The 22,968-nt window shown below is 48.4% G+C and overlaps 1 protein-coding gene across 1 annotated transcript in view; it reads left to right on the top strand.

The window, feature by feature from the left end:
* The window catches only part of LOC139466817 (low-density lipoprotein receptor-related protein 4-like), a 138,283-nt gene that overhangs the window by 98,342 nt on the left and 16,973 nt on the right, over window positions 1-22,968 (top strand). The window contains exons 9-26 of the mRNA XM_071248514.1: window positions 2,393-2,509; window positions 3,528-3,653; window positions 4,958-5,083; window positions 5,874-6,104; window positions 7,028-7,184; window positions 8,246-8,463; window positions 8,871-9,047; window positions 9,484-9,609; window positions 11,209-11,417; window positions 12,069-12,256; window positions 12,914-13,115; window positions 13,965-14,154; window positions 15,228-15,359; window positions 18,427-18,564; window positions 19,115-19,373; window positions 19,861-20,023; window positions 20,819-21,041; window positions 22,559-22,690. Coding sequence (XP_071104615.1) covers window positions 2,393-2,509; window positions 3,528-3,653; window positions 4,958-5,083; window positions 5,874-6,104; window positions 7,028-7,184; window positions 8,246-8,463; window positions 8,871-9,047; window positions 9,484-9,609; window positions 11,209-11,417; window positions 12,069-12,256; window positions 12,914-13,115; window positions 13,965-14,154; window positions 15,228-15,359; window positions 18,427-18,564; window positions 19,115-19,373; window positions 19,861-20,023; window positions 20,819-21,041; window positions 22,559-22,690 — 3,114 coding nt within the window. The remainder of the gene's footprint in view (window positions 1-2,392; window positions 2,510-3,527; window positions 3,654-4,957; window positions 5,084-5,873; window positions 6,105-7,027; window positions 7,185-8,245; window positions 8,464-8,870; window positions 9,048-9,483; window positions 9,610-11,208; window positions 11,418-12,068; window positions 12,257-12,913; window positions 13,116-13,964; window positions 14,155-15,227; window positions 15,360-18,426; window positions 18,565-19,114; window positions 19,374-19,860; window positions 20,024-20,818; window positions 21,042-22,558; window positions 22,691-22,968) is intronic.

Genomic DNA, 22,968 nt, shown 5'->3' with positions numbered 1-22,968 from the left:
GACTGGGATGTAGGAGGGATGTGGCTGGGATGTAGGAGGGATGTGGCTGGGATGTAGGAGGGATGTGGCTGGGATGATGCTTGGATGTAGGAGGGATGTGGCTGGGATGTAGGAGGGATGTAGGAGGGATGTGGATGGGATGTAGGAGGGATGTGGCTGGGATGTAGGAGGGATGTAGGAGGGATGTAGGAGGGATGTTGCTGGGATGTAGGAGGGATGTAGGAGGGATGTGGCTGGGATGTAGGAGGGATGTAGGAGGGATGTGGATGGGATGTAGGAGGGATGTGGCTGGGATGTTGGAGGGATGTGACTGGGATGTAGGAGGGATGTGGCTGGGATGTAGGAGGGATGTGGCTGGGATGTAGGAGGGATGTGGCTGGGATGATGCTTGGATGTAGGAGGGATGTGGCTGGGATGTAGGAGGGATGTGGCTGGGATGTAGGAGGGATGTGGCTGGGATGTAGGAGGGATGTAGGAGGGATGTGGCTGGGATGTTGGAGGGATGTGACTGGGATGTAGGAGGGATGTGGCTGGGATGTAGGAGGGATGTGCCTGGGATGTAGGAGGGATGTGCCTGGGATGATGCTTGGATGTAGGAGGGTTGTGGCTGGGATGTAGGAGGGATGTGGCTGGGATGATGCTGGGATGTAGGAGGTATGTGGCTGGGATGTAGGAGGGATGTGGCTGGGATGTAGGAGGGATGTGGCTGGGATGTAGAAAGGATGTGGCTGGGATGTAGGAGGGATGTGGCTGGGATGTAGGAGGGATGTGGCTGGGATGTAGGAGGGATGTGCCTGGGATGTAGGAGGGATGTGGCTGGGATGTGGCTGGGATGTAGGAGGGATGTGGCTGGGATGTAGGAGGGATGTGGCTGGGATGTAGGAGGGATGTGGCTGGGATGTAGGAGGGATGTGGCTGGGGTGTAGGAGGGATGTGGCTGGGATGTAGGAGGGATGTGGCTGGGATGTAGGAGGGATGTGGCTGGGATGTAGGAGGGATGTGGATGGGATGTAGGAGGGATGTGGCTGGGATGTAGGAGGGATGTGGCTGGAATGTAGGAGGGATGTGGATGGGATGTAGGAGGGATGTGGATGGGATGTAGGAGGGATGTGGATGGGATGTAGGAGGGATGTGGCTGGGATGTAGGAGGGATGTGCCTGGGATGTAGGAGGGATGTAGGAGGGATGTGGCTGGGATGTGGCTGGGATGTAGGAGGGATGTGGCTGGGATGTAGGAGGGATGTGGCTGGGATGTAGGAGGGATGTGGCTGGGATGTAGGAGGGATGTGGCTGGGGTGTAGGAGGGATGTGGCTGGGATGTAGGAGGGATGTGGCTGGGATGTAGGAGGGATGTGGCTGGGATGTAGGAGGGATGTGGATGGGATGTAGGAGGGATGTGGCTGGGATGTAGGAGGGATGTGGCTGGAATGTAGGAGGGATGTGGCTGGGATGTAGGAGGGATGTGGCTGGGATGTAGGAGGGATGTGCCTGGGATGTAGGAGGGATGTGGATGGGATGTAGGAGGGATGTGGATGGGATGTAGGAGGGATGTGGCTGGGATGTAGGAGGGATGTGGCTGGAATGTAGGAGGGATGTGGATGGGATGTAGGAGGGATGTGGATGGGATGTAGGAGGGATGTGGATGGGATGTAGGAGGGATGTGGCTGGGATGTAGGAGGGATGTGCCTGGGATGTAGGAGGGATGTAGGAGGGATGTGGCTGGGATGTAGGAGGGATGTGGCTGGGATGTGGATGGGATGTAGGAGGGATGTGGCTGGGATGTAGGAGGGATGTGGCTGGGATGTAGGAGGGATGTGGCTGGGGTGTAGGAGGGATGTGGCTGGGATGTAGGAGGGATGTGGCTGGGATGTAGGAGGGATGTGGCTGGGATGTAGGAGGGATGTGGATGGGATGTAGGAGGGATGTGGCTGGGATGTAGGAGGGATGTGGCTGGAATGTAGGAGGGATGTGGCTGGGATGTAGGAGGGATGTGGCTGGGATGTAGGAGGGATGTGCCTGGGATGTAGAAGGGATGTGCCTGGGATGTAGGAGGGATGTAGGAGGGATGTGGCTGGGATGTAGGAGGGATGTGGCTGGGATGTGGATGGGATGTAGGAGGGATGTGGCTGGGATGTAGGAGGGATGTGGCTGGGATGTAGGAGGGATGTGGCTGGGGTGTAGGAGGGATGTGGCTGGGATGTAGGAGGGATGTGGCTGGGATGTAGGAGGGATGTGGCTGGGATGTAGGAGGGATGTAGGAGGGATGTGGCTGGGATGTAGGAGGGATGTGGCTGGGATGTAGGAGGGATGTGGCTGGGATGTTGGAGGGATGTGGCTGCCAATGGAGCAGGAGTCTCACTCAGGATGATGTTGTTTGTTTTCTGATGTTACAGAGGTGAAGCAGTGCAGTCAAGGACAGTTCCGATGTAAGAACAACAGATGTATCGGCCTCCAGAAGGTCTGCAATGGTATCAATGAATGTCAGGACAACTCGGATGAACAGAACTGCAGTGAGTACACACCCTCTATCTCAGACTGTCATGCATCGTCCTGCTCCGAGCATCTTGCTTAGTCCTGCTCCGACCATCCTGCTAAGTCCTGCTCCAACCATCTTGCTAAGTCCTTCTTAGTCCTGCTCTAACCATCTTGCTAAGTCCTGCTCTAACCATCTTGCTAAGTCCTGCTCCGACCATCTCGCTAAGTCCTGCTCCGACCATCTCGCTAAGTCCTGCTCCAACCATCTCGCTAAGTCCTGCTCCGACCATCTCGCTAAGTCCTGCTCCAACCATCTTGCTAAGTCCTGCTCCGACCATCTCGCTAAGTCCTGCTCCAACCATCTTGCTAAGTCCTGCTCCGACCATCTCGCTAAGTCCTGCTCTGACCATCTTGCTTAGTCCTGCTCCGACCGTCTTGCTTTGTCCTGCTCCAACCATCTTGCTAAGTCCTGCTCCAACCATCTTGCTAAGTCCTGCTCCAACCATCTTGCTAAGTCCTGCTACGACCATCTTGCTTATTTCTTCTTAGTCCTTCTTAGTCCTGCTCCAACCATCTTGCTAAGTCCTGCTCCGACCATCTTGCTTAGTCCTGCTCCGACCATCTTGCTAAGTCCTGCTCCGACCATCTTGCTAAGTCCTGCTCCAACCATCTTGCTTTGTCCTGTTCCGACCATCTTGCTAAGTCCTGCTCCGACCATCTTGCTAAGTCCTTCTTAGCCCTGCTCCATCTTTCTTAGTCCTTCTTAGTCCTGCTACAACCATCTTGTTTAGTCCTTCGTACTGCGCGACTATCTAGCTTAGCCCTTCTTAGTCGTATTATGCATTGAGTGTGAAGCAGATCAGTCAAAGAGCCCGAAGATTATACTTATGACTTCCATCTGAAACTTCTGGGAGACAAATATTGATTTGTTCAAGATCTTTAGGGCATTGATCAAGGTTCAAGGGGTCAAGGTTACATGATGATGGCCATAAGAAATATAAACTGAGCATAAATCTGAATAGATTGTTGGTAAAGTTCTGTATTCTTGTCCAGGCTTGCCGATGTCATGTGGCAGTAACCAAGGCAACTGTTCCCACCAGTGCGTGCAGACAAGTATCGGGGCTAAATGTACATGTCCAGTGGGCTACCAGCTGGCCAACAACAAGAGAACTTGTGAAGGTAGGCGGTCCGTCCCATACAGCCATTGACCTCCATGTTGGTGATGACTAGACGCCTTGTTTGACCTCCATTTGGGTGATGACTAGCCATGTTTGATCTCTATGTTGGTGATGACCAACCATGTTTGACCTCCATGATGGTATTGACTAGCCATGTTTGATCTCCATGTTGGTGATGACTAGCCATATTTGATCTCCATGTTGGTGATGACTAGCCATGTTTGACCTCCATGTCGGTGATGACTAGCCCCGTTTGACCTTGTTGGTGATGACCAGCCATGTTTGATCTCCATGTCGGTGATGACTAGCCCCGTTTGACCTTGTTGGTGATGACTAGCCATGTTTGATCTCAATATGGTTGATGACTAGCCATGTTTGATCTCCATGTCGGTGATGACTAGCCCCGTTTGACCTTGTTGGGGATGACTAGCCATGTTTGATCTCAATATGGTTGATGACTAACCATGTTTGACCGCCATGTTGGTGATGACTAGCCATGTTTGATCTCCATGTTGGTGATGACTAGCCACGTTTGACCTCCATGTTGGTGATGACTAGCTATGTTTGATCTCCATGTTGGTGATGACTAGCCATGTTTGATCTCCATGTTGGTGATGATTAGCTATGTTTGACCTCCATGTTGGTAATGATTAGCTATGTTTGAGGAAAAATATGGTTGTTTTTTAATCTCTATTTTTATTTTTTATTTTGCGTTTTGAATGTTTGTTTGCCTGCTCGCGGGTGTGTTGTGTTGTACAAGTATCAACAGGAAAGCCTTGACTCGCTTGTAGCACAGACAGCGGCTGGGTGGAGCAGGGAGATTTTACATGTTCTTGCAGCCTTGTCTCCTGTCAGCTGCACAGCAGGAAGGATGTGGCCACCATGTTCCTCTTTGTTGGCAGATATAAAATATAAGCACTACCCAAAGTATTCTCAACCTAAGTATACTGATGACAATTATTTATGTAAGGCTAAAAAAATTAAATAATTGGTTCTCAGGCAATGGCTTTTGGATAAATAGTGCGTCCAAACTAGTATCCAAATAATTTGTCTCGTTTCGTCCAGCATTTTACTGCCAAGGTTCAAGACGCAGAATATTTATCAATTTTTTATCTTTTTTAAATGGACGTAACAACAAAATGTGCAATGGACTTGATGATACAATATGCAGCCGTGCCTGAGAACCAAGTCAAATAGAATTTAGCTTAAGAACACTAGTGTATATTTTGGAGTTTCTCGAAATGTCTTACACATTTGAGGGGGTTTGGTGGCATCTCTAGTCAGAATGAAACAATGTCGTTGCAGACTTTGACGAGTGTGAGTTTGACGGAACCTGCAGTCAGATGTGTGAGAACACCCGGGGCTCGTACAAGTGCTCCTGTGTCACCGGCTACAGACTCAAGCCAGACGGACGAGGATGCAAGGCTCTGGGTAAGTATATACAGTAGGAGGCCCCTGATCATCCGGGTTAGAATAGGTCTTCAGCAACCCGATTATTTACAGACTGCCGTCATGTAGCTGGAATATTCTGAGTGCAGTGTTAAAAACAAACAAACAAACAAACAAAGCAAACAAACTATGAAGTAGGAGTCTCGACCCTCGTGACTATGGCTGCGAGGATCTCAGTGACTGAATAAGGTAGAAGCCTACTGTATGGTTGTGGCCCATGAAGAGTTCAGTATATCTTTTATCCTATGTAAGTGCAGGCAAGTACTGAGCTGGTGGTGTTCTTGCTCTGCTGCATCTTCCTGAGTCAGGGGAGTTATCCGACTATGAAACTCCAGTTTGCACCCTTGCCGACCTAGGCTGGAATAATGAAGTTTTGTTTTGTTTGGGCTGGACTAATGAGATCAGAATATCTTGACTTGGTGCTGCAATTTTGGTAAAAGCAAATGCAAGTGATATGAGAGGTTGAATCTGATTAGTCAATAGAAGGGACATAACTTGTAATAGTCACTGGTGGCGCTACGATCGAGCGCAGAAATTCCAGCCTAGTTCGGGATGGTGGAAACTGAAGTTTTACAGTGAGTTAACGCCCTTGCCCCTAGCAGATGGCTCTTGAGGAACTTGAGAAAATATATGGAATTCTTTCATTTGCAAGGCAACAATTTTGACTTAGGTCCAAATTTCTTTGTGAAAGTTTCAAGGCAAGTGCTGAGCTAGTCCCTTGTGCTATTCAGGAACTTGAGAACCTTTTATTATGGACTCTCTTTCCTCGCAGGGGGAGAGGCCTATCTGATATTTGCCAACCGTGTGGACATCAGAAGAGTGACAACTGACCGCTCCGAGTACACGTCCATCCTAGAGGGGCTGCGCAACGCCATCGCACTGGACTTCCACCACGAGAAGGGGCTGGTCTTCTGGTCGGACATCACCCTGGACAAAATCAAGCGGGCGTACCTCAACGGGAGCAAGATCAAGGAGATCGTAGCAGATGGCCTGGAGAGCCCCAGTAAGTCACGATGAAGGTGTTGACGGCATGTGTAGACCTGAACCATCAGGCTATCACTGTGGTGCTGATGGCATGTGTAGGCCTGAACCATCAGGCTATCACTGTGGTGCTGATGGCGTGTGTAGGCCTGAACCATCAGGCTATCACTGTGGTGTTGACGGCATGTGTAGACCTGAACCATCAGGCTATCACTGTGGTGCTGATGGCATGTGTAGGCCTGAACCATCAGGCTATCACTGTGGTGCAGATGAGATTGCTGAGATATGAAAATGTGAATGACAAGAAATTAGTCCTACCTTCCAGTTGTCTATAACTATCAGCGCTATTACTGTAAAGTGTTGGCTTCCATTGACTATTGCTAATATTGTTCGTTGTAATTATTTCAACTGAATTTCCTCTCTAGTTGTTGCATTTAAAGACAGACTTTACCCAATTAAAAGGCTATAGCCTATTCACTGTTGTACTATTGTTAATTGAGGGTGTGAATTGGGGTCTAGATGTCAGTATTTAATCCAGGTAATCAGTTGTCTTCAATTGTTGATTGCCATTTTGAACAGCTGCAGTGGCAATTGTTGACACGTGAGCAGTTCAGAAATTCACAGTTCAGAAATTCACAGTTCAGAAATTCACAGTTCAGAAATTCACAGATTGTAATAAACCTAAGCATTGTCGATGTACAATGACAAGTGAGTTTGTTATATCAATTATTTTGTTAAAAGCATGTTTGTTTTATCCATTAATTATATATAATAAAATATACAACCAATTGCCTGGACCGAAGAAATAATGCATTATATCCATCAGTTCGTCATAAACGTTGTTTACTGTACTGCCATTCCTGTTCTAATGACTGCATGTGACAGTCTGGACTATTTTCTAAACTGCTATAGCCAAGACTCACTAGTTCCCTCTCTCACCACCAGGTGGACTAGCAGTAGACTGGGTGCACAACATGCTGTTCTGGACTGATGCCGGCACGTCACGGATTGAGGTCGCCGACCTCGAAGGCAACCATCGTAAAGTCCTTATTTGGGAGAACCTGGAGAAGCCACGTGCCATCGCAGCCCATCCCAAACGAGGGTGAGCCAGCAAGACAGTTGTACTGGGATACATTGACTAGGATGACCATCTAGCCCTCAGCTTCTCAGCAACATGGGGCGGTCGGTAGCCTCGTGGTTAAAGCATTCGCTCGTCATGTCGAAGACCCAGGCTCGATTCCCGACATGGGTACAATGTGTGAAGCCTATTTCTGGTGTCCCCTGCCGTGATATTGCTGAAATATTGCTAAAAGCGGCATAAATACAACACTCACTCACTCACTCACTCACTCACTCACTCACTCACTCACTCACTCTGAATGTTGTCTGAAGTTGTCTAATATCATATGTCCTGGAATTTATTGTTTCAGTGTTTGAAATAAAAAATATTGTCTGGCTTCCAGCAGGATTCACAGACTTTAGAAGCTGCAGCACTGACCAAACTGCAGGTCCTCATTTCAAAAACTGCAGCTTATTGTGACAGATATATCGACACATAGATTTACTGCAAGCCATAAGGACCAATTTTTTTTTTAAATTATGGAACCGACACAAGATCTACCTGCCACGGGCCTAAGGGCAAGCGCTTATTCCAAACACTGTATTGCATATCACATTGTACATATTGTAAATTACATGTCCTGATATGCATTGTATATCATGTCCCTGATAAATGAGGTGTACCGACAAGATGGGATGATAAAAGATGTTATATTTGGGAAAACACTTTCTCAGTAAAGTACAGATTCTCATACTTTTTTGGGTTGAGTCTCGTCCAATATTCGAACCAACACTGTCAGAGTGAGACACCAGTGTACAAAGTCAGAGGTCTAACCCAGCCACTGGGGCTTCCACAAAAATGAAAGTCTGACAACTGATAGTCTAGATCACATACTTTGTGTACCCCTCTGACAAAAGAAATGTGGGACAGCTCCCATGGCCAAAAGACACCAAGAAAGTGGTCAATGTAACAGATGTGTGCTGGCAATTAGGTGCCCCACTTTCTTAACGCATTGTATGTTCAAAGATGTGACGATGTATTGTGTGGTGATAGTTTGTGAAGGTGGTGATATTATGTGGACGTCTTGTGTTGTTTTCTTACAGCGCCATCTTCTGGACCGACTGGGGCAGCACTCCTAAGATCGAGCGCGCCAGCATGGATGGCAGCGAGAGGATGCTTCTGGCCAACACCTCGCTGTTCTGGCCCAACGGCCTGACCGTGGACTACGCAGCTGAGCGCATCTACTGGGCCGACGCCAAACACCACGTCATTGAGTGCTCCGACCTCGTGGGCAAGAACAGGCGGACAGTCATCAATGAAGGTTGGTTGGTTGGTTTGTTGTTTAACGCCGCACTCAGCAATATTCCAGCTATATGACGGCGGTCTGTAAATAATCTAGTCTGGACCAGACAATCCAGTGATTGATATAATGAGCATCCACACAATTGGGATTCGATGACATGCATCAACCAAATCAGCAAGTCCGGTTAGTCGCCTCTTATGACAAACATAGTCGCCTTTTATGGCAAGCATGGGTTGCGGAAGACCTAATCTACCCCAGATCTTCATGGGTCTGATGAACTAGTCAACCAAGTCAGTGAGTCTGACCACCCGATCCCGTCTGTCGCCTTTTATGGCAAGCATGGGTTGCTGGTGTCCACTGCCGTGATATTGCTGGAATATTGATAAAAGCGGCATAAAGCCATAATCATTCACTTTTGTTGCCAGGTCTGCCCCACCCCTTTGCCCTGACGATGTTCGAGGATGAGCTCTACTGGACCGACTGGCACACAAAGAGTATCAATAAGGCCAATAAGTTCAATGGCAACGAAGTGGAGACAATCCGGAACCGCCTCCACTACCCGATGGACATCCACACCTTCCACCCTCAGAGACAACCTCTGAGTAAGTAATACATATTATAGTAGGACATATTGTTATCAGCCCTTATGGGGGATCTCCTGTTATCAGTGCTGGTTGGGAGGTCTCTTGTTATCAGTACTGGTTGGGGGATCTCTTGTTATCAGTACTGGTTGGGAGGTCTCTTGTTATCAGTACTGGTTGGGGGATCTCTTGTTATCAGTACTGGTTGGGGGGGGGGGGGGGGGGGGGGTCTCTTATTATCAGCCCTTATGGGGGATCTCCTGTTATCAGTACTGGTTGGGAGGTCTCTTGTTATCAGTACTGGTTAGGGGTCTCTTGTTATCGGTACTGGTTAGGGGTCTCTTGTTATCAGCCCTTATAGGGATCTCTTGTTATCAGTACTTGTTGGGGGGTCTCACTCACTCACTCACTCACTCACTCACTCACTCACTCACTCACTATGCCATTATGTTTGCAGCCCGGAACCACTGTCGGAACAACAATGGCCGCTGCAGCCATCTGTGTCTCCCCAATGAGAAGAGTTTCTCATGTGCATGTCCCACCGGCCTCCAGCTCCAGGCAGACAGGAAGAAGTGCAGCAAGAGTGAGTACATCAGTCAGGACATAAGGGGTTAATCAGTCACTTTGAACAATGATGCAGGTCGACCAGGACAAAAGGGGTTAATCAGTCACTGTCAACAATAATGCAGGTCGACCAGGACATCAGAGGTTAATCAGTCACTGTCAACAATGATGCAGGTCGACAAGGAAATAAAGGATGAATTATAAGGTTATTATAACCGCCTATCCTGAACCTGCCACAACTTCTCTGTTTTTGCTTAATAAGCAATATTGTCTTCATCTTCTTTCTTTGAGAGTCGGTGGGGGAGCCAAGTGGTTAAAGCGTTCGCTCATCACGCCGAAGACCCGGGTTTGATTCCCGGGTAGAATGTGTAAATCCCATTTCTGGTGTCCCCTGCAGTGATATTGCTGGAATATTGCTAAATGCTGCATAAAATCATACTTACTCACTCACTCACTTTTTGAGAGTCGGTTGCTTGCTATTATAGGCGACTATGCTTGTCGTAAGAGTCGACTAACATAGTACTCTCACACGTCTCGAGAATCGATATACCAGGAGTATGGGATCCTGTGGAACAACATGCCCACGATGAGGACTGTATTTCCTTCCCTCGGTCAATATCTGCATAGGAATTGTTATTTTTCCTATATATATATATATATATATATCTAGGACTAGTTCATGAGACCCGTGAAGATCCGGGGTAGAATAGGTCTTCCGCAACCCATGCTTGCCGCGAAAGGCGACTGTGTTTGTCATTAGAAGCGACTAACAGGCCCAGGTGGTCAGGCTTGCTGATTTGGTTGATGCATGTCATCGAATCCCAATTGCATGGATAGATGCTCATGATGTCAATCACTGGATTGTCTGGTCCAGACTCGATTATTTACAGACCGCCATCATGTAGCTGCAATATTGCTGAGTGCGGCGTTAAACAACAAACAAACAAACAAACTTTGAGAGTCTTTGGGGTAGCCTAGTGGTTAAAGCATTGGCACATCAAGAAGAAGACCCGGGTTTGATTCCCCACATGGGTACATTGTGTTAAGCCCATTTTCCAGTGTCCCCCGCCCTGATGCTGCCAGAATAATGCTGAAAGCGACATAACACCAGGCTCACGCTTGCTTTGAAAAAAAAGATAAAAAATACCGTACATCTCCCCTCACCTTCATGAAAGAATTGATGATACAGACTATACATCATGTCAATACAGGATGAAGATAACATTTTTAGCAATTGAGTTTTTACTTGAGGGTTTCTATTTTAATTGGGTTATTACATTTTTCATTGGGTAACCAATATTCTTTCACTCATCTATTCATCCCTATATTGGGTTTTTCTCAAAATTAGTGAACATTTTAAAATTTAAAAAAATGAAGTAATCAGCTTATAGTTGTGTTTCCCTTGTTCTCATCCCGAAACAGCTTCATTGGGTATTTACGAGAGCTGTTCTTTTGAGTTTTTCATTTAATGCATGCATTTCTGCACGCAAGTTAATTGAAAGTAATTGGGTTCTTAATATTGGGGGAGGGGGGGTATTTTACACAAATGCGCTGCTTATCTGTAGCTCTTCATCACTGATGTTTTTTGCTTGAGTAACTTCACATTTTTCTTTTGCAGACATTGAGTCATTCTTGCTGTTCTCTACCCAATCCGACATCCGTCGCGTGACTCTGGACACACCCGACCTGACTGATGTCGTCATCCCCCTCTCTGGCATCTCCCGTGCAGTTGGGGTCGAGTGGGACAGTGAAACAGACTCCATATTCTGGTCTGATGTCGGCTCAGATGTCATTGGGCGTGCTCGGTGGGACGGGACTGGAGACGAGGTGTGTGGTATAGAGTTATCTCCCTTTAAAGCTGATGTGAGTAGTATAGTGTTATCTCCCCTTATAGTGGAGGTGAGTAGTATAGAGTTGTCTCCCTTTTTAGCTGATGTGAGTAGCATAGAGTTATCTCCCCTTGTAGTCGAGGTGAGTAGTATACAGACGATTGCGTGCTTCCGTCCAATGCTTTCATACATGACTTACATCTGTTGTCACAACTTGCCCCTGCAGAGTGATCTCCCCTTGCCCTGTCCTTGTAAATCTGTCAGACGTCTGTTGTCACAACTTGCCCCTGCAGAGTTATCTCCCCTTGACCTGTCCTTGTAAATCTGTCACAGACGTCTGTTCTAACAGCTTGCCCCTGCAGAGTGATCTCCCCTTGACCTGTCCTTGTTAATCTGTCGCAGACGTCTGTTCTCACAGCTTGCACCTGCAGAGTGATGTCCCCTTGACCTGTCCTTGTTAACAGTAGTACACGGTCACAGAAGTCTGTTCTCACAGCTTGCCCCTGCAGAGTGATCTCCCCTTGACCTGTCCTTGTTAACAGTAGTACACGGTCACAGATTCTGTCTCTAGTTACATGAAGCACCATCTGTTCAACACATTTGGCCTATGTAGAGTTATCTCCCCTTGACCAGAGCTCTCCTGTTGCAGCACATCGTGGGGTCCAGCCTGGACAGTCCGGCTGGTCTGGCTCTGGACTGGGTTGCCCGGAAGATCTACTGGACGGATGCTGGGAATGACCGCATAGAGGTAGCCAACCTGAACGGATCCATGAGGACAGTGCTACTGTGGGAGAACTTCGACCATCCCCGGGACATCGTTGTGGATCCACGGGCAGGGTGTGTATACTGGATGTGTACTGTAAGCGTGTTGTGTTGTGTTTTTTGTATTGAAACAAAATGTGACATATTTGGAATATATTTCAATTGTATGAGTATCAGTTTAAGAGATTGTGGAAATAAAGTTTGCAAGATGGGATAAACTGTCTGAGGGTGAGTTGAACGAGCAGCATTTCAAAACATCTGACTTGCCATGATATGCCAAGTGAGATGAAATGGGGTTTAACGTAGCATTCAAGATTATTGCACTTACAAAGCAATGCACATGCATGCATGTGTGTGCGTGGCTGCTTGTACTAGTCCGGACTGATGCCGAGTTATAGTGCTAGCCCACTTGTATACCATGCCACAGTTTAACATGAATGCCCCACTCAGTCACAGTGTACTGACTCTGAGCCGACCAGTCCTTGTTGTAGCCCCTTAATGCCGAGTACCAGACAGGGTAACAACAAGTAATCTTTTAATGTATTTTGGTGTGACGCGACCAGAGATCAAACCCTCCAGTCTCTGGGCAGACGCTCTACCACCAGGTGGTCGCATTACTATGAAATGCTTTATCAACACACATTCTTTGAAAAAAAAATCACCTGATTTACCTGAAACAAGAGTTGTGGTTCTTGGTGGGAATAATATCTCAGCTGTGACCTTCACCTCCAGGTTCATGTACTGGACTGACTGGGGAAAGAAGCCGAAGATCGAGCGGTCAGGGATGGATGGCAGCGGGCGCATCATCCTCATCAACAAGAACCTCACCTGGCCGAATGGTCTGGCCATCGACTACGAAAGGAGCAGGTTGTACTGGACGGACGCAGGAGAGAAAACTATCGAGTCTTGCACACTGCATGGAGCTGAGAGGAAGGTATGTCCCTCAGTAGAGGAGAGCCTGTTTGTTGAGGGTTGACTTAATGGAGGGTGTGTTCGTTGAGGGTTGACTTTATGGAGGGTCTGTTCGTTGAAGGTTGACTTTATGGAGGGTCTGTTTGTTGAGGGTTGACTTTGTGGAGGGTCTGTTTGTTGAGGGTTGACTTTATGGAGGGTCTGTTCGTTGAAGGTTGACTTTATGGAGGGTCTGTTTGTTGTGGGTTGACTTTATGGAGGGTCTGTTGAGGGTTGACTTTATGGAGGGTCTGTTTGTTGAGGGTTGACTTTATGGAGGGTCTGTTTGTTGAGGGTTGACTTTATGGAGGGTCTGTTCGTTGAGGGTTGACTTTATGGAGGGTCTTTTGTGGGTTGACTTTATGGAGGGTCTGTTGAGGGTTGACTTTATGGAGGGTCTGTTGAGGGTTGACTTTGTGGAGGGTCTGTTTGTTGAGGGTTGACTTTATGGAGAGCCTGTTTGTTAAGGGTTGACTTTATGGAGAGTCTGTTTGTTGAGGGTTGACTTTATGGAGGGTCTGTTCGTTGAGGGTTGACTTTGTTGAGGGTTGACTTTATGGAATGTCTGTTGAGGGTTGACTTTATGGAGGGTCTGTTGAGGGTTGACTTTGTGGAGGGTCTGTTTGTTAAGGGTTGACTTTATGGAGGGTCTGTTGAGGGTTGACTTTATGGAGGGTCTGTTCGTTGAGGGTTATTTTTTGAGAATCTGAGAATTGTCAAGTGTTTTCTTCGTTACTGTCTGTGTTGGTTCTTCATTTATTTAGTATGGTAGAGTGTTGAGAAATCTTACATTGAAGGGCAAGTTGAAGACTTTATGCTTGTTTGCCCGTAGAGTGTGATCGCCCTCGGCCTCAACCACCCGTTTGGCCTGGCGCTGAAGGGTTCTCTAATGTACTGGACGGACTGGGAGACACAGAGCATCCACTTTGCCAACAAGTTCACCGGGTCGGAGCGAGGCATCCTGATGAGTCAGCTTGGCCATCTGATGGACATCCATGTCTTCCATAGGTCGCGGGATGAAGGTGAGACCTTGACCTTGGCTAAATGTAGCCTTGACCTAACCTTGTGGCCTTGACCTTACACTCGGTTTAATGGAGACCCTGACCTTGAAGTGGGATGTGTTGTGACCTGGGTCTATATATCAAAATAAGGTCAAAGATGGTGACCTGTATTGTATTGATCTATTACTGATTACTCAGCTTGTCGTGAGACTAGACCAGTGAAGATCCCAATTGCGTGGATCGATGCTCATCATATTAATCACTGGATTGTCTGGTCCAGACTCTAATATTTACAGACTGCTGTCATATAGCTGGAATATTGCTGAGTGCTGCGTTAAACAACAAACCAACAAACAAACAAACAAAAACTGCTGGGGAAGAGAAGAGGTGATGTAGCAGTACTGCAGAAGGAAGCTGGGGTGAATAGCCTTATGGGTGAAGTGAGTCGAGGTGAAATGGGGTTTAATGTCGCGTCCAAGATTATTGCACTTATATAGCAACGTAGATGCGCATGTGACTGCTTGTACTAATCCGGACTGATGCCGATTTATAGTGCTAGCCCACTGAGATACCATACCGCAGTTAAACATGAATACCCCACTTAGACACAGAAAATTGACTCCAAGCCGAACAGTCCTTGTTTTAGTCCCTTCATGCCGAGCGCCAGACCGGGTAACAACAAGTACCATCTTTTAACGTCTTTTGGTATGACACGGCCAGGAATTGAACCTCGGACCTTCCACTCTCTGGGCGGACACTCTGCCACTAGACCACGGAGGCGGTCAAATAGCGTCATGGCAACAGAAGTAGAAGGCATGGAGTGAAATGTTTAATGTATCATTTCAATGGTTAGTCTGTACATCGCCTCGTTGGTCAGGTAGTCTCCCCGGGGCGGTCGGGTAGCCCAGTGGTTAAAGCGTTCGCTCATCACGCCGAAGACCCAGGTTCCATTCCCGACATGGGTATTACGTGTGAAGCCCATATCTGGTGTCCCCCGCCGTAATATTTGCTGGAATATCGCTAAAAGCGGCGTAAAACCATACTCACTCACTCACTCACTCACTCACTCACTCACTCTATGCCTCTTACTTCAGTCCACACCAAGTGCAGCACCAACAACGGCGGCTGCAGTCATCTGTGTCTGGTGGCACCACTGCCGAAAGGTCACGCCTGTGCCTGCCCCACAGGAATACTCCTGAAGGACGACCAGAAAACATGTGCCGAGGGTAGGTGACACTGTGTGGAGTCTGGGATGTAGTGTGTGGAGCTTGCCACATAAACATTTAACTGTACCGCTTCATAATATGCTGATCAATCTCAATTTATTTTCAAACCTGAAATTGTTGAATTATGTGAATGTTATTACTTCTTGTAATAGTGTATTGGGTCTAGTCTTCCTGTGGCAATTTAGGAATGTCATAAGCTATTGGCCTCCAGGACTCCACGTTTGGTATAGAATTAAGATACAAAATCTCAGATCCCTGACGACTGAATCGCGATTTTACCTAAATTAATGACGTATTGTTGTAACATGTAAAAGCAACATGTCCACATAATCTGGAAGTACCAACAGTTTGACGACAAGCCCCCGAAAGCATGACAAGTTGCACAAAACACAGGGGTTAGTGGTGTGGTAGGATACAGAAAACACATATACACAAAACACAGGGGCTAGTGGTGTGGTAGGATACAGAAAACACATATACACAAAACACAGGGGCTAGTGGTGTGGTAGGATACAGAAAACACATATACACAAAACACAGGGGTTAGTGGTGTGGTAGGATACAGAAAACACATATACACAAAACACAGGGGCTAGTGGTGTGGTAGGATACAGAAAACACATATACACAAAACACAGGGGTTAGTGGTGTGGTAGGATACAGAAAACACATATACACAAAACACAGGGGCTAGTGGTGTGGTAGGATACACAAAACACAGGGGCTAGTGGTGTGGTAGGATACACAAAACACAGGGGTTGGTGGTGTGGTAGGATACACAAAACACAGGGGTTAGTGGTGTGGTAGGATACACAAAACACAGGGGTTAGTGGTGTGGTAGGATACACAAAACACAGGGGTTAGTGGTGTGGTAGGATACACAAAACACAGGGGTTAGTGGTGTGGTAGGATACAGAAAACACAGGGGTTAGTGGTGTGGTAGGATACACAAAACACAGGGGTTAGTGGTGTGGTAGGATACACAAAACACAGGGGCTAGTGGTGTGGTAGGATACACAAAACACAGGGGCTAGTGGTGTGGTAGGATACACAAAACACAGGGGTTGGTGGTGTGGTAGGATACAGAAAACACAGGGGTTAGTGGTGTGGTAGGATACACAAAACACGGGGGTTAGTGGTGTGGTAGGATGCACAAAACACAGGGGTTAGTGGTGTGGTAGGATACACAAAACACAGGGGTTGGTGGTGTGGTAGGATACACAAAACACAGGGGTTAGTGGTGTGGTAGGATACACAAAACACAGGGGTTGGTGGTGTGGTAGGATACACAAAACACAGGGGTTGGTGGTGTGGTAGGATACACAAAACACAGGGGTTAGTGGTGTGGTAGGATACAGAAAACACAGGGGTTAGTGGTGTGGTAGGATACAGAAAACACAGGGGTTAGTGGTGTGGTAGGATACACAAAACACAGGGGCTAGTGGTGTGGTAGGATACACAAAACACGGGCTAGTGGTGTGGTAGGATACACAAAACACAGGGGTTAGTGGTGTGGTAGGATACACAAAACACAGGGGTTAGTGGTGTGGTAGGATACACAAAACACAGGGGTTAGTGGTGTGGTAGGATACACAAAACACAGGGGTTAGTGGTGTGGTAAGATACATAAAGCTTAAAGGTATTGAGTGAGTTCAAAACTCCTTGTGCGGTGGATTCGTAAGGCTAAAAAAATAATAGTCTTGGTTCTCAGGCACTGCCCACATCACCCTTAAGTCTGCCACACGTTTGTTTTTTTTATTTCCATTTAAAAAATAAAAAATAAATGAAAATCCTAATTGTTAAAAACAATGCCATCCAATATAGAACGCAGTTACATCCCTTTACATGCACACTGCTTTCCTGTGCATCTTATGTTGTGGTCATGGCGGCAATAGGAGTTTGTATGCTGTCTATGTAGGGAGGCCTTTCCCAGGTTGATGGTACACAACTGTTACATACTAGTTTGAAAAAAAAAGAAAATGACCATCACCCGCCCGCCCGCACTATATTTTCAAAAGTCAGTGTCTGAGTCCCATTTCTTTTATTTTTTTAAGCCCAAGTTGTCACACAAAAATTTGAATTTGATTTACATGCACTTGGTGCATGTAGACATAAATATTAGGTTGCACTTTTCAATCATAGGCTGCACTGACATACGTTGTACGTAGCTCAATCGAGCCCTGAGAGAGTTACTTCTTTGAGAGGCATTTAGAAGTTGGACTACCAGGCAAGGATAAGATATATGGATGGACAACTTCTTTCTTACCATTAGGAGCGACGTTTGGTGTAGGTCCTAACATCGTTAGCAAGCAAATGATGATAAACACTGCCTCCTACCTGTTTATATACTGTCAACAATACTGAGAACATCACTTGCTTGATAACGGTGTTAGAACCTACACCGAAACGTCGCTCCTAATTGTAATAAAGAAGTTGTTCATCCATATAGCTTATCCTTACCCTATAGAGTTAGTCGTACTTTTATAAAAAGATTTTTTACGAAGATGTTAATTTCCTCAAGGGAGTTATATAAACTACCTATTCAAAGGAGGTTAAAGAACACCTGATTTTTTCTTGTGACAGTGGTCAATCTGTCATGGGTGGTGGGTATTGCAACACACAGCCTTCTGGGGGGTTTGATAGTGGAATGTGTCCGGGGCGCTGCTGGCTGCTGCTGAGGTAGGGGTGGTCACACAGAGGGTACTTCTGATATTGCGTCCCGGGGGGGGGTTTCATAGTGGAATATGTCCGGGGCGCTGCTGCTGAGGTATGGGTGGTCACACGGAGGGTACTTCTGATATTACGTCTCGGGGGGGGGTTTGATAGTGGAATGTGTCCGGGGCGCTGCTGCTGAGGTATGGGTGGTCACACGGAGGGTACTTCTGATATTACGTCCCGGGGGGGTGGGGTGATAGTGGAATATGTCCGGGGCGATGCTGCCGAGGCATGGGTGGTCACAAGGTGCGACCTGGTTGTGTCATGGCTGTCACCCACTGATTTGGAATATTGCGGACTGTGGCATAAAACAGCATTCACTCACTAACTGCTTTTGTTTCTGCTCCTCCAGAGATGACCGACTTCCTCATCTTCACGCGTCGTACCGACATCCGCAAGATCTCCTTGGATGTTGACTACTACGCTGATGTCGTGATCCCCGTTGGACAGCTGAAGAACGCCATCGCCATTGATGTCGACGGTGTTGAAGGTGAGTGTTGACTGTGTGTGATGTTGTGATCCCTGTTGGAGAGTTGAAGAATGCCATCGATGTCGACGGTGTTGAAGGTGAGTGTTGACTGTGTGTGATGTTGTGATCCCTGTTGGAGAGTTGAAGAATGCCAATGATGTCGACGGTGTTTAAGGTGAGTGTTGACTGTGTGTGATGTTGTGATCCCTGTTGGAGATGTGAAGAACGCCATCGCCATCGATGTCGACGGTGTTGAAGGTGAGTGTTGGCTGATTGTGATGTTTTGATCCCTGTTGTAGAGGTGAAGAAAGTCATCGGCATGACCATTGATGTCGACAGTGTGGAAGTGAGTGTTCCTCTGAGTCACTTACCTGTGAATGATATTTGCACTGAATGATGATCCTGTTGGGATTCAGGAATAGAATTGGTCCCAGGACCCTCTGCTTGTTTGAGGTGAATAAATAGGTCAAGTGGTTAGGCTTTGTGACCTGGTTGACAACCTATGCCTATGACAGGATGGAATTCATTGTTGTTAAACAGCCTTCACTCACTAACTCACTGTATATTGTAGGGAAGATGTACTGGACGGACACAGTGCTGGACCACATCGCTCGGTCCAATCTGGATGGATCCGGGTATGAGGTGGTGATAAGCCAGGGCCTCCACACAGCCGATGGGCTCGCTGTCGATGCTGTCGGAGGAAAGATCTACTGGACTGATGATGGCCGCAACCGCATCGAAGTCGCAACTCTAAATGGCAAGATGAGGAAGGTGTTGATCTGGGATGACCTGGACAAGCCCCGGGCGATAGCTCTACATTATGATGCTGGGTAGGTGGGATGTTTACTGCTGTAGTCTACATTATGATGCTGGGTAGGTGGGATGTTTACTGCTGTAGTCTACATTATGATGCTGGGTAGGTGGGATGTTTACTGCTGTAGTCTACATTATGATGCTGGGTAGGTGGGATGTTTACTGCTGTAGTCTACATTATGATGCTGGGTAGGTGGGATGTTTACTGCTGTAGTCTACATTATGATGCAGGGTAGGTGGCATGTTGACTGCTGTAGTCTACATTATGATGCTAGGTAGGTGGGATGTTTACTGCTGTAGTCTACATTATGATGCTGGGTAGGTGGGATGTTTACTGCTGTAGTCTACATTATGATGCTGGGTAGGTGGGATGTTTACTGCTGTAGTCTACATTATGATGCTGGGTAGGTGGGATGTTTACTGCTGTAGTCTACATTATGATGCTGGGTAGGTGGGATGTTTACTGCTATAGCTCTACATGCTTTATTGTTGTGTGTTATACAGGTATATGTATTGGACGGACTGGGGCAAGATTCCCCGAATCGAAAGAGCCGACATGGATGGCAACAACCGTCACCTCATCATCGGCGAGAACTTGGCCTGGCCCAATGGCCTGGTGATTGACATTCCAACATCTCGCATCATCTGGGCAGATGCTCGAACTGAGGTGTGTAGTCTAGCGTCATAGTCAATATTCACTGCTTCAAAGGTTTGTCTGAGTTTCTTCATGTATATACTGTGCAAAGGTTAGTGACATTTCTAGATGTTATGTGAATGTCCGGGCTAGAATGGATCTTCAGCAACCCATTCTTATCATATGAGGTGACTAACGGGATCTTTCAGTCAGGCTCACTGACTTGGTTGATGGATGTCATCCCATCGATGCTCATTATCTTAATCACTGGATTGTCTGGTCCAGACTCCATTGTATACATACTGCAGTCACATAGCTGGATTATTGCTAAGTGCTGTGTTATACAATAACAAAACTAAAGCAGACATTCTTTGGACTTCTTCTAAATCGCCCTGCAATTTCTTTTGGCTGAGGTCATAAGAAGGTCAAAGGTCAAGGCCACAAGAAAACAAATATCACTAAAATGCCAAGGTTCTCAGAAAGTGTTATGTGTGCACCTTTTCTTGGTTAGGGCCCTGCTTTGAAAAGGCTTTGATCCAAATATGTCACACCTTAGGTGAAGCCTAGGTGAAGGTCAGGGTCAGTACAAATATGACACTTTATGTTTGCATGTAACTAAACAAACCCCACCTCATGTCGTTGTCACGGAGCAATTAGACGATCACTCATGAATTTCAATGTGAGTATATCACTTTGTAAAAAAACACAAATACAAATAAAATAAATGGCTATTTCACATGGAAATATATTGTAAGCAGCGCCCAAAACATGTTTGCAAGTGTATTATACATTCCTCACGTTGTCACGTATGTGGTGATATGTCTCCAGCTGATCGAGTGCTCCGACCTGAACGGCCACCGGAGGCGGAAGCTTGTAGACCACGTGGCCCACCCGTATGGCCTGACGGTGGCTGGCAACTACGTGTACTGGACGGACTGGCAGGCGACCGCGGTGCACAAGGCCAACAAGAACACCGGCTCAAACCCCACAAAGATCAGGGAGAATCTACCCGGGATCATGGACATGCATGCCGTGCAGGTCAACAGACAAGGTGGGTGGACCGGCAGGGTGGGTGGACCGGCAGGGTGGGTGGACCGGCAGGGTGGGTGGACCGCCAGGGTGGGTGGACCGCCAGGGTGGGTGAAACGGCAGGGTGGGTGGACCAGCAGGGTGGGGTGGGTGGATCAGCAGGGTGGGTGGACTGGCAGGGTGGGGTGGGTGGACCAGCAGGGTGGAGGGACTGGCAGGGTGGGGTGGGTGGACCAGCAGGGTGGGTGGACCGGAAGAGTGGGTGGACTAGCAGGGTGGGTGGACCGGCAGGGTGGGGTGGGTGGATCAGCAGGGTGGGTGGACCGGCAGGGTGGGGTGGGTGGACCAGCAGGGTGGGTGGACCGGCAGGGTGGGTGCACTAGCAGGGTGGGTGGACTAGCAGGGTGGGTGGACCGGCAGGGTGGGGTGGGTGTACCGGCAGGGTGGGGTGGGTGGACTAGCAGGGTGGGTGGACCGGCAGGGTGGGTCGACTGGCCAGGTGGGGTGGGTGGACCGGCAGGGTGGGTGGACCGGCAGGGTGGGTGGACCGGCAGGGTGGGGTGGGTGGACCGGCAGGGTGGGTGGACTAGCAGGTTGGGTGGACCGGCAGGGTGGGTGGACCGGCAGGGTGGGTGGATCAGCAGGGTGGGTGGACCAGCAGGGTGGGTGGACCGGCAGGGTGGGGTGGACGGGCAGGGTGGGGTGGGTGGACCGGCAGGTTGGGTGGACCGGCAGGGTGGGTGGACCGGCAGGGTGGGGTGGGTGGATCAGCAGGGTGGGTGGACCGGCAGGGTGGGTGGACAGGCAGGGTGGGGTGGGTGGACCGGCAGGTTGGGTGGACCGGCAGGGTGGGTGGACCGGCAGGGTGGGGTGGGTGGACCAGCAGGGTGGGTGTACCAGCAAGGTGGGTGGACCGGCAGGGTGGGGTGGGTGGACTGGCAGGGTGGGGTGGGTGTACCAGCAGGGTGGGTGTACCAGCAAGGTGGGTGGACCGGCAGGGTGGGGTGGGTGGATTAGCAGGGTGGGTGGATCGGCAGAGTGGGGTGGGTGGACCGTCAGGGTGGGGTGGATGGACTGGCAGGGTTTGGTGGGTGGGGGTGGGTGGACCGGCAGGGCGGGGTGGGTGGATTGGCAGGGTGGGTGGACCGGCAGGGTGGGTGGATAGGCAGGATGGGGTGGGTGGACTGGCAGGTTGGGTGGACCGGCAGGACCGGGTGGGTGGACCGGCAGGGTGGGGTGGGTGGACCGGCAGTTGGGGTGTGTGGACCGGCAAGGTGGGGTGGGTGGACCGGCAGGGCTGGGTGGATGGACCGGCAGGGTGGGGAGGGTGGACCGGCAGGGTGGGGAGGGTGGACCGGCAGGGTTGGGTGGGTGGACCGGCAGGGTTGGGTGGGTGGACCGGCAGGGTGGGGGGGGTGGACCGGCAGGGTGGGGTGGGTGGATTCTTGTATTGAGAGAAGGTGTGACTGCTGTGTTGTATTGAGACAAGGTGTGACAGCTGTGTTGTATTATTGACCACTGATGTTTCATTTTTGCCAGAGACTCACGTGAACCGCTGTGGAGACCAAAACGGAGGCTGCTCCCACCTGTGCCTGCCCCGCCCCAAGGGGATGACATGTGCCTGTCCCTCAGGGCTCCTGCTAAAGGAGGACGGACAGACATGTGAAGACTGTAAGTATGGTACACCCATGTCTACATCATTCTGAAGATCTAGTTTGATTCAACATATAGTTCACTATTGTTTGATGTCCAGTCTTGGTTTCAAGTGTAAAACTTCCAGATGTATGCATATATCCTTGTATTTCTTCATATATCCTCGTATATCTTTGTATATCTTTGTATATCCTTGTGTATCCTCTTATATCTTTGTATATCCTTGTGTTTCCTCCTGTATCCTAATATATCCTTGTATTTCCTTATATATCCTCGTATATCCTCGTATATCTTTG

This window comes from Haliotis cracherodii, unplaced genomic scaffold, assembly GCF_022045235.1.
Source record: "Haliotis cracherodii isolate W230 unplaced genomic scaffold, xgHalCrac1.p SCAF_19, whole genome shotgun sequence".
Classification (NCBI taxonomy): Eukaryota; Metazoa; Mollusca; class Gastropoda; order Lepetellida; family Haliotidae; genus Haliotis; species Haliotis cracherodii.
This window is presented reverse-complemented; position numbering and strand designations above follow the sequence as displayed.